Source organism: Sciurus carolinensis, chromosome 1 (assembly GCF_902686445.1).
Source record: "Sciurus carolinensis chromosome 1, mSciCar1.2, whole genome shotgun sequence".
In the NCBI taxonomy this organism is placed as follows: Eukaryota; Metazoa; Chordata; class Mammalia; order Rodentia; family Sciuridae; genus Sciurus; species Sciurus carolinensis.
In genome coordinates, this window is record NC_062213.1 from 130,019,541 (window position 1) to 130,031,867 (window position 12,327).

General features: G+C 31.4%; 1 protein-coding gene across 8 annotated transcripts in view; it reads left to right on the forward strand.

Moving 5' to 3' along the window:
* Evi5 (ecotropic viral integration site 5) overlaps positions 1-12,327 on the forward strand; it is a 217,239-nt gene that overhangs the window by 128,820 nt on the left and 76,092 nt on the right. For 5 of the 8 annotated variants that reach the window (XM_047549565.1, XM_047549555.1, XM_047549582.1 and 2 more), the window contains 3 exons: positions 1,535-1,588; positions 3,433-3,465; positions 4,027-4,173. In XM_047549565.1, coding sequence (XP_047405521.1) covers positions 1,535-1,588; positions 3,433-3,465; positions 4,027-4,173 — 234 coding nt within the window. The remainder of the gene's footprint in view (positions 1-1,534; positions 1,589-3,432; positions 3,466-4,026; positions 4,174-12,327) is intronic. The other 3 variants (XM_047549599.1, XM_047549619.1, XM_047549610.1) reach the window with 2 other exon arrangements.

Sequence of the window (12,327 nt, forward strand, 5' to 3'; positions counted from 1 at the left end):
GTTTCCTTTTGTTGATAAAATATGATTGAGAACCTTTTGAGAATCTTGTTTGGTTTCTGTTGACTTTCCAAACTTCCAGGCATGGTGGTGCACAACTGTAGTCCCAGAGACTTGCTTGTTGTGTCAAAGTTGGGAGACTAAGGCAGAAGGATCACAAATTTGAGGCCAACCTCTGCAACTTAGTGAGACCCTGTTTCAAAAAAATAAGAAGGACCGTGAATGTGGCTTGGTAGTAGAGAGCCTCTGAGTTCAATCCCAAGTACCAAAAACAAAACAAAACAAAACAAAACAAAAAACCCCAGTGTTTATTAATTGATTAGGTAGTCTATTTTGCACATGGAAGGAATAGCCATGAAATCTGAAAGAATTTCTACTTCTCAAGCTGTTATTTTGTATTCTGAGGTCATACATAATGTCCATTTCAAATCATCTAGATATGTTTTAGTGTATAGAACAAGAAAATAATTTGCATAGTATCTTTGTAATATTCCAATTTGTGTTATATTTAAGATATAAAAATTTATAGTCTCTTATTTCCCTGAAGTAAGACTTCATTTGTTATATAAACTATATTTAAGTCTTTACTGGGAAAATAGTAGATTCAATTGTTGAAATTATTTTCCGAGGAGGAATTTTGAGGAGGAATTTTTAGCAGAAATTTAGAAGAAGATAGGGTTGGAAGAAGGCTGGGTTGAGCTCTATGGAACAAATTGATACAGAAAGGTAAATGGGGTTTGGAAATTCAGGGATGGCAAAATGAAGGGGTAACATAAAGAGGATTCAAAGCTGAAGGAATAATTTACATAGGGAATTGATAAGAAATTATAATGGTAGAATATACAAAAAGATGATATTTTAAAATGTAGGGTGATTTGGATTTAATACCTGAAAGTAATTCTGACAACTTTTAGGTAGTCATTGAACCATTAGGTAAAGTTTTGTTTTTGTTTTTTTAAATCTGTTTTTTCTTAAACTTTGAAACAGTACTCATAGTTGGAGTTTCTAATTTTTTTTTAAGTAGAAGATAACTCATGATAAATCATGTTATGTTTTCAAATGTAAGAAATTTTGCAACTTGGTATCTATAATATAAATGGAGATTTGTCTAATCTAAACTGACAATTTGCCATTCTGTAAACATGCATGTTTGAAGTTTCTTATTCATTCAACTGACATTTAAATACTGATTATGTGAATAGGCTTTGAAGGAGGTAAGCAGGTTAGAAACTTTTCCATCTAATGTGGGGATATTATAACATTTATATTTGTCCTTTTAAATATAGAAAAGAGAAGGATTATTTATATACTGTAGTGTATATTTACAGTTCAATCACAGCTGGAATGAAAGATAAAATTATTCCTTTGTCATGTATTTCTTAGTTGGAGCCTTTAATGGTCCAACATCTGATAATGTAGCCATTTCTTATACTCTTCTTATTTATAAAAGATGGCATGTTTTTAGGACTTGATTGAGGAATCTTTTTTCCTCTCCAGAATGCTTGCAAGCAAAATTTTGTCTTTTCTTTTTTGGCAGAGGTTACGCACAGAAAATAGACTTTTAAAACAGCGCATTGAAACATTAGAAAAAGTAAGTAAGTAACTGTTATAAATTTCTGTTGAATGCTTTTAGTATTTTTCCATATATTTAAAATAAATTCTCAAAAAATTTGGCACATGTATCTTCTTAAGTTGTGGTATTGACTGTTAACTTGCCTAACTTGCTATTTAGCCACATAGCTAGTTATTAATAAAAAATTGATTGATACAAATTGCTGACCTTTCATATTCAAGGTTTTAACTTGGGTTATAATTAGATTGATATTGATATCATTTGTTTTCTTTATATATAACCTCTAAAAAATATGTTCATCTAGAATCTAGTTGAGAATCCATTCTGATACTACTTTTTAAAGATGAGTTCAAATGTTGTCCTGGCTTTCCTGACAAGTGTCAAGTGTGACAATAATTCCTTTAAGGTCTAGGATTACTTTACATCTGGTCAGAGTAAATTAAAATTGTCATTCCTTTGTTTTCTCTATATAAAAATTCACTGTGGTATTTTTTTTTTCACTGTGATATTGATTTTCAGTACAAGGGAGTTGTGTGTAAACTTTAGTAGTTAGAATTATTTTTATCTACTCATTACCTCTTCTGTTTCATATAAAATAATAGGCAGATGTGGAAATTTTGCATAATTTTTCATATTGTGCTTTTGATGTACCTTTTGTAGTTGTGTTTCTGATACTGTAAGAATGAATGGACTAATAAAAACATAGTATAGGAATTTTGTTTTATTAAAAGAAAAACATCATCTGAATTCACAAACTTTTTTGATGCTCTTTTTAAAAAACTAGAGATGAGAGTAAGTAGGTTTATAAATATTCCTAATAATATTGTCAAGTATCTTTAAAATCTTCCTGAAAGTCTATAGATAAATATGCAAGAAAGAAATAACTGGGAAAGGGATGATTTGCAGTGTTTCTTTCTTTTATTTTTAAAGAAAAGATGATTTCATATTAAGTATCAGTGTAGAAAGATGTATGTTTATTACATGTCTGTTGTATAATAATTGCAGATACCTTATGTTAAGTAAAATACAGCTTTTCTGTATTGTCTCTAATTGTATTAGAGTTGCTTTGAGTATGTTTCTACTTTTTGGTGATGCCACATGAATGTTGAGCTCAATTGTTTTTTTCTCCTCTCCCATCTCCTAAATCTGATTTAGAGTAAGATACACAACTTCCTAGGTGTTTTTGTTTGTTTTTGTTTTTGGGTTTTTTTGTCTTTGAAGTGAGACATTTTCACAGAGAAAGAAAGCATTCTTACCTTGTTGAACCTTCAGAATGATAAAGATGCTGTAGGAAATTGTCACGTTTGGATTTTGCTTCTAGAAAATTAAGTACCTTTTTTAACTGGCTTCAAGGACCTAGAGGTGTTAGTTAGCACTTAGATTTCTCAAATACTTACATATCAGTTCAATTCTGTAAAAAAAGTTCATTTGCTCATTATTAGTAGTGTTTATTAAGTTGAGATGATTGATTTCATATGCCATATTTTCCTTGCTTTGTTTCTTTGGATGTTACTATGGCACAAATTGCTGTCACACTTTATATTTGCTTACTCAAATTCCTTCTCCCTTTCATACATGTAGTTTGATAATATGGTTAAAATTAAAGATGTAAAAAGGTAAGCTTTCAAGAGAAGATTTTTTACTTGCCCCAAGTAATGAAAAATCACTTAAATTTGTTTGTTTTCTTCTTAGAAACATGGTTTTCTATAGTCCTTGTTTTGAAAGTTTTAAATTTTAAGTGTCCTTTTTAATTAGCAATGAAAAGCAGATGGAATTTGAGTACATTTGTTTCTTCTTATTCCTAATTTTATCACTTTTATTTCCTTTCTCTTATATTTCTATCTGAATTTTTCCTTTTGTAGGAAAGTGCTTCCTTGGCAGATAGATTGATACAGGTATAGTTTTTTTGTGTTTTTTTTTTTTTTTTAAAGCAGTTTCTCTAACTCTACTTCTAAGGAAAGTCCTAAACTCAGAAATGTATATTTAATGCATGCAATTTTACATGCATTTTCCTAGAAGTAATGTTTTGGGTGGTATGTGGGCATAAATTTAATTTTTAATAACTTATCTGGTTCACTCAAATATGTACCTATTGCACGTTGTAAAGCTAACCTTATTTTTTAAAGTACTATTTATTTCAAATGGCAATCTGTAGATTCTGTGAAATTAACCGCTGTTTGTTGAAAATTTTAGTCCTGCATGTACAACTCAGTAATATTGCATGAATTTTTATTGACTTAAAGAAACGTTCTTAAGATTGTCAATTAATTTTTCATTTAGTTTCCAAAAATTTGCTGGAGCAATAATAAGCTGCTAGTTAATAATTAACTAGGCTGTTCTCTTCTGAGGTGATTTTTTTTTTTTAACATGTGAAAGTAAATAACTAAACCTCACAAAGGCAGTCTTTCTTGAATCTATCCTAAATTGCTTTACACACAAAAAAATTATGTCCTAAGGGACAAGTGACAAGAGCCCAGGAGGCTGAGGAAAACTACCTCATAAAACGGGAGTTGGCCACCATCAAACAGCAGAGTGATGAGGCCAGTGCTAAGCTGGAGCAAGCTGAAAATACCATCAGGAAGCTCCAGCACCAACAACAATGGGTAAGGAGTCTGGTAGTGCCTTTTATCACCTTTCTCATCCCTTTCCCTTTAAACCAAAAAAAATTTTTTTTTTTGAAGCACAACTCTGTGCTCTTGTTTTAAATAATTTTGTTTTCTACTTTAATTGAAGTCTTAAAGTATTCCATTTTGTGTTCTGTAATATTTAGGGGTCTTACTGTGGCCTAAAGACTCCTAGTTTTTTCCCCACCACCTACAGTTTTGTTAGAAATAGGTAATAATTTCTTTCCGTACATTATAAGTTATAGAAAATAAGCAATGAATCTCATATTTGCTTTTAGGTTTTATAAATCTGTTTGACAATAGGTAATCCTGACGGCAGCAAGATTTTATTCACTGTGCAGATGTAGTATTACTCACATGTAGAATATATGTATTCATCTCTTTTAAAACTTTAAGAATGTTTTAGTTTAGATTTTATGATATTCTGTAGCTTGGACTTCCTACATCAAGATGTGGAATTATGAATTAAGACATATGTCTACATTTTTTCAACAGGAGAAAAGTTGTGAAGATGAAGAAAAAGTAATCCTTTAAAATTAATGTTAACTAACCTAGGGTTCTAATAACTGCTTAAATAACTGCTGATTATTAGCAACAATTTTCCATTCCCATATTCAGATTAGGATTATCTTAATAAAAAATAGGAAGATTCGAAAGAAAAGCCAACTGTCTCTCTGAAAAGATATTCTTATTTTAGTTTTCTCTTTTCAAGTAGAAACCTAGAACTCTACAAGCCTGAAAGGCAAATGGAATGACTACAAAGTTAGACATCACTTTTTTTCAGTGAAATAAAGAAACAACATCATTTAGGTACAGAATTCAGAAAAAATTGGTAATCGAAAGAGCCATAAACATGTATGTCTTCTATTATGTTATTGAAGAAAAATGAGAGTGATAAAATAATAATTTCAAAAAACTAGAACTCACCTATTTTGTTCTACCTTTATATAAAATATCAGTAATATCAAAGCATGAAAATAGAATTGTTAATCCTGTTGGGAATTAAACTGACATGATTTATTAGTACAATATGATTTGTTTAGAAGGAAAGATAAGCATTATGGTTATATGTAGCATGAACTAATCTCTTAATATGTTAGAATCATGAATTAAGTTTTTTGCGTTGCTTCAGTTATTGAAGCCTTATAGGTTGATGTGCATCAAAAGGATATAAGGTTGTTTTATAAGAAAAAGTTTACTGGGCAGGCAAAAATTACGAGAACGTACTGAGACTTTTTACAAAGTGCTAAGTGTAATGAAAAGAATCTCTTGTGTTCTTTTGAAGGAAAATTGACCTACTTTGTGGAACCAAAATAAAACAAAAAGGAAATATATCTCTATTTGAATGTTTTTATTTTTTCCCTCACTAAGAGGATGATCTCTTAAACTCAAATAAGCTGTAAAAACAGAAGCAAAAAGCAGTAGTGTGCAGAATAAATGAAAAAATAGTGAAAGCCTTGTTAAATTTCCAATTTTAAGTTGTATATCTTAGATATCAAAATGACTTGCAGAATGATCAAAGAAATATTATCTTTAAATGAATTTTAGAAAATAGGAAATACTATAGACTTCAAGGTGGACAAATACATTTCTTCTTTTTTTTTTTTTTTTGACGGTACTGGGGATTGAACTCAGGGCCTTGGGCTTGCGAGGCAAGCATTCTACCAGCTGAGCTATCTCCCCAACCCTACATTTCTTACAGAAGATAATCAAGGTTAAATATCTGAAAAAAGTATCCAGGGTTCTTGATGATGCTTCATGAAAAAATTACTAGAACATCTGTCTTGTGAACAATTAGATAACTGACTCAACAGAAGCCAATATGCTGTGTATGTTATAACAGAGTAACATTATATCTGAAATAAATGAAAACTGAACCACAAATACATTTTTACAAGTTGACGGATTTTCCCAGGACTATGTTTCTCGTCAAGGTAGAGAAATTAAGATGAAAGTAGCTCGTGGCATAGGGGATTGTATTAAGAGACTATTGATGTTTAAAGGTCTTTGGTCTTAAACTTACACATGATGCGTTTTATATTTAAAATCTTCACATACACTGTATATGTTCAAATCTTCACATGGAATTTTATACATGGAACTATTAAAAATGGAGCTAATATGTCAGATGATGAATCAAGATTTAAAAACTGTTTAATCTCATTTTAAAATGAGAAGGTAAAAATTGTTTCCCCAAAATCTATATCCTTGTCCTTTAGGTTTAAAATTCAGATGTATCTTACCAATGCCTTATATAACAAAGATCTAAACATTTTAATTGATAAGAAATCAGAAATTAGCCAGTAATAATGTAATGTAGCTGTGCCTCTAGTCCCAAATCCCAAATTCAGTCTTCCTAGAAGCACAATAATCCCAAGTATTCTAAGTAGCTTGAAGATGATTTGTAATGTCGTATCTAGTGTGATCATTTATAGATTATTCTTGTGGCTAGTGTAGGAAAGACAGTGAGTGGGAGCCCTGGATTTTTTTTTTTTAGGCTTCAGTAAAGATGACTTTTGAAGAACATCATATGTAAGTCATTTTTAAATATTTGAAAAGAAATCTGTGCAAATGATTAGCGTGTACATATACATGGTTTTAAAGGCAGAACGAATATCACATCCCAAGATAGAAGATCTTATCCTTTAGAATTTTGATAGATGAAGTGGTTCCTTTGCAAAGTAATAACTATACTACTGGTAGAAAATGAGCACCTATTGATAAATGTTCTGGTTATAGCCTTCCAGTATAACTTGATAAATTCTTAAATTCCCAGAATAAGGATTTTACATCTGTACTATAACAGGAGATATTGAATCACCAATATAACCATCCACCACCATTCCTCGCTACTGGCAAATAGCATTTTATATGATTTAAAGAACTTTAGATTTCATATATGGAACTAGTTGTTTAACTGTTTAATCTTGGATACTCAAGAATGCAGTTTTGTTTTGTATTAAAAATGTTTATAGACTATCTCAGGTCTCTCATTTTTAAAATAACCTTTAGTAGAGCATAATTTACATACTATGAAATTCATCAGTTTTAAGTATAATTTGATGTGTTGAAATGTATAATGGTTGTATAACCCCTACACAATCAAAATGAAGAATATTTCCATAACTATCAAAATTTCCCTGTGTCTCTTTGCAGTTCACCTCTAGCCCAGTGACGTGTCTGCTTTCTATCACCATCATTTTGCCTTTTCTTAAAGTTTATATATAAGATATGAGACCTTTTTGTCTGCTTTCTTTCATTCATTCACTGTCTTTTTCTTTTTGATGACATACAATTTGTCATTTAAGTTTATAATTCATTGGCATTAAGGATATTTACAGTGTTGTTTACCTCTACTTCTAGACTGTGAAATCACCCAAGATAAGCTCTCTACTGGTTAAATAATAATCCCCCTTCTTCCTTGACCCTGATAATCTCTATTCTGCTTTCTATCTCTGTGAATATACTTATTCTGTATAACTTAAATAAGTGGAATTTTACAATGTTTGTCCTTCTGTGTCTAGCTTATTTGCTTAACATTACTATTTTCTACGTCTGTCCTTGTAGCATATGTAATAATTTTATTATTTTTATGTCTGAGTAATGTTCCATTATATGTATTTAATGATTTTGTTCATTCATTTGTTAGTCATCATTTATGTTGTTTCTACTTCTGTCTATTGTGAAAGTGCTTTTATGAATATTGGTGTATAACCATCTGAGTGCCTGCATTTAGTTCTTTTGTGTATATGCCTAGAAGTGGGGTTACTAGATTATATATATAATTCCATGTTTAAGTTTTTGAGGGAGCACCAAACTGTTTTGCACAGTAGTATACCATTTTACATTGACATCAGCAATGTCACAAAGGTTTCCAATCACTCCACATCCTTCTCAACTCTTGGTATTTTCTGTTTTTATTTTTGTTTTGTTTTTGTACTTAATAATAACCTTCCTAGTAGATGTGGGTAGTATTTCATTTTATTCAGATCTCCTTAAACTTTAGAATTCTTTATGCAAAGACCATATTAAACATACATTTAAATGACTTAGTTTTTGACCCCAGATTTATGATAACCCCTCTCTTTTTTTCTATAAATACAAGCGGAAGTAAATTAGATAATCATGAGAAATAAAACATCTGTCATTTTATTTGATAATTTATTGTTAAGATGTCATTTCAGTTTGTGTAAACATTTGTATTTGTTCAGTCCTATAAGATATGGATATCTTATAATGGAGTGAATATTAATTCATTCATTTGAAAAACTAATGTACAAAATATTAAGTGCAGAGGGTACAATACTAAAGAAAAAGTGAAGCCTGCTATTACACAGTGTTCTGGTTTGAAAAGACAAATTAAATAAATATAATTTCAGTGGTGATAAAGATCTTGAAGAAAAAGAAATCAGGAGCAAGGTAGTATGTATAGGGTGCTATTATAGTAAGAACTGTTATGGAATGCTTCCCTGAGGAAATAACATTTGACCAGAGACTGAATGATGTAAAGAAGAAAAAAGCATTTGACAATCTGGGGGAAGCTTCCATACAGAAAACATGCCTTCTTGATATTGGCACCAAAATAGACATGTAGACCAATGGTACAAAATAGAAGACACAGAGACAAACCCACATAAATACAGTTATCTCATGTTAGACTAAAGTGCCAAAAATATACATTGGAGAAAAGATAGCCTATTCAACAAGTGGTGCTGGGAAAACATTGCCATATACAAAAACTAACTCAAATGGATCAATTGTTTAAAAATATGATTTTATGGTTTTAAAATTACATTTTTATGGTTTTGAAAACCCTTAGAATAACATATTGTGATAAATCTTTATGATCTTGGGTTTTACAGTGGGTTTAGATATGCTGTTAGCATCTAAGAATAAATTGGACTTCATTAAAATATTTTGTACATCAAAGGAGATCATTAAGAAAGTGAAAAGGCAGCCTATAGAATGGTAGAAAATATCTGTGAATTATGTAGTTAATAAGATTAGCATGCAGCATATGTAAGAACTTTTCAAACTCAACAAAAACAATCAGTATAAAAATGAGCAAGAACTCAGACTTTTCTGCAGAGAAGATCACAGATGATCAATAAATACATGAAATATACTCAATATTATTAGTCTTTAAAGAAATTAGATGAAAATCATAATTAAGTATTACCTTACAACTACTGAGATGGCTATAATTTAAAAAACAACAAATTCTATAGTAAGTATTGAAGAGAAGAGAGAGAAGTTAAACCCTCATATTTCTTAGTGGGAATTTTAAATGGTCAACTTCTGTGGAAAAATTTGATAGTTCCTCAAAAAGTTAAACAATTTTTATAGTACTCTGGAATTCAATTTCTAGTTGTATACCCAAAAGAATGAATTACTGGTCCTCAAACAAGTATGTGTACACACATTTGTAGCAGTATTATGTATTAAAAAAAGTAGACACAACTCAGATGTCCATTAATGGGTGAATGGATAAGCAAGTTGTCATATATTCATACAGTAGAATATTATTCAGCTATAAAAAGGATTGAAGCTTTAATAATGCTATAATGTGAATCAGTTTCCAAAACCTTAAATTAGTGAAAGAAGCCAGACACAAAATTTCACATATTGTATAGTTCCATTTATAGAAAATATTCCAGGATAGATAAATCCACATAGAACAGAACATAGGTCAGTGATTACTAGTAGATTGGGGTTGGTGAGAAGCTGCTTAAACAGGTAAAAGTTTTTACTGTGAGTGATGGGAATGATGAACCAGATAGTTTGTGGTTGCACAACATTTAAAAAAAATATTTTTAGTTGTAGATGGACATAATACCTTTGTTTTATTTTATTTTATTTATTTTATTTTATTTTAAATATGGTGCTGAGCATCGAATCCAGTGCCTCACATGTGTAGGCAAGCTCTCTACCACTGAACTACAAACCCAACCCCTTGCACAACAATTTGAATGTACTAAATGCCATTGAATTGTTAATTTTAAAAATGGTTATTTGAATTTCGCCTCAATATATTACAAAAAAAAAGCTTAAAGAAATAAGGAATGCAAAGATGTCACATTTCATCTTAATGATTGCGATAGAAGATAACCTTATGGAGCATGTAAAAATTCCAGTGCTGGAACCCTTTGGTGATGGTTGGGAAGGACCAGAAACAAATTATCTGTCTTGTGGAAGGAACCTGGGAGGATAGGACTGAGCATGGACAGTCCTTAATCAAGAGTTTGGTTACTTCGAGACTAAAACGGGGAACGCAATATGGAATAAAGCAGATTAGGTGGCAGCTGGAGAAGTGAGTTCCAACAGAGCTATAGCCCTAAAGCAAGAAGGTTAGGAACAGAGGAGACAAGAATTTGGAGTATCAATTTAGTGGATTAAAGGGAGAGAACATCTAGGGCAAGTGGGCTATTACCCACAACCATGATTTATATGATTTGGGGATGTAATATTCAGATAGGACCAGCTCTGTGTAATGTGCCAGAGTAGAGCTGACAGAATTCTTTATGTTCTCCTATTTAGGAATAAAGTTGGTGTATTGTTCAGCTTTCTGTTACTGGACATCATGGCGGGAGTATATGGCAGAGGAGGCCCTGTTCACCTCATGGCTAGCCCAGGAAGCAAAAGATAGGAAGGGTCAGTGTTCCAATATTCCTACAAGGCCCCGCCTCCTAACGTTTCTGCTACCTTCCTGTAGTAGTACAGATTGAGATCCAATCCATCAACACATGGGCTTTTTTCTGGGGGACATTCAAGATCTAAAACAATAGCAGTTGATCTTGGAAATTGAGTGAATCCAAGCCTATACATGAAGGTGAGGTGGTTTTATTTGCAAGGTTAGAAATAACAGAGGCCAATTACATTTTCTGTGTGGTTATTGGAAATGTATAAAGCTTGATAACTGAAAGTGACTCTCTCCCCTACTGTGAATTTCCAGGAGTGAAGGATGAAGCTGATCTGCCTACAATATTGGACACAGTATGCTAATTATAAGTGGTAAAAAAAAAAAATAAAGGATAGAAAAGATAATATGCAAATCTCAGCAAATGAAAACTCGAGTATTTGTATGAATATTAGGCAAAATAGACTTCAGAATAAGTACCAGGAATAAAGAGGACTGTCCATGATAACAGGATCAATTCACAAAGAAGACATAGCAATCTTACTTAAGATTGGACATATTAGGAATGTATAACATGTATATGTTCTTGAGAACAGAGGAGCATGAAGCTAAACTGATAAAACTGAAAGGTGAAGTGAATAAATCCACAATTACAGTTGGAATCTTTAAGAACCCTTCTCAGTAATTGATAAAGCTTGTAGGTAGCAAATCAATTTGGGAATAAAGCCTGAATGATAAAATCAACCACATTGACCTGCTAGGAATATATGGAATACTATCTGATAACAACAGAAAATGCATTATTTTGTAGTACACATGGAACATATAAGAAGATAGAACATTTTCTGGGCTATAAAATAAACATTAACAAATTTGAAAGAATTAAAATCAAAGTATTTTTTTTAGTTGTAGATGGACAAAAATACCTTTATTTTCTTTCTTTTTTTTTTTTAAGAAACTGGTCTTTATTTTCTGTAACCTTATTTTCATTTTGTTTAATAAGTATCTGCAGAACAGCTCAAGACCACTTGGGTGGTTGTTCCTATTTTATTTATTTTTTATGTGGCACTGAGGATCAAACCCAGTGCCTCACGCATGCTAGGTGAGTGCTCTACCACTGAGCCACAGTCTCAGCCCACAAAGTGTTTTCTTTGATGCTAACAGCATTCAGTTAGAAATTAATAATGGATAACTGGAATGTCCCCTAGTAGTTGGAACTTAAATAATATGTGTTTAAACCCATGGGTCAGAGAGGAAGTCTAAAAGGAAATCAGAATGTATTTTTAATTTAAGCCAAATGGAGGCACAACATAAAAATTTGTGGATCGATCAAAAGCAGTGCTTCATGGCAATTTTATAACATTGATTGTATTAGGAAAGGGAATAAGTCTCAAACCAGTAATCTGAGTTTCTACCTTAAGAAATTAGACATGTAAGAGCAAATTTAACCAGAAGCAAGCAAATTTACCAATCAATAGAAATCAAGTTGAAAAGTA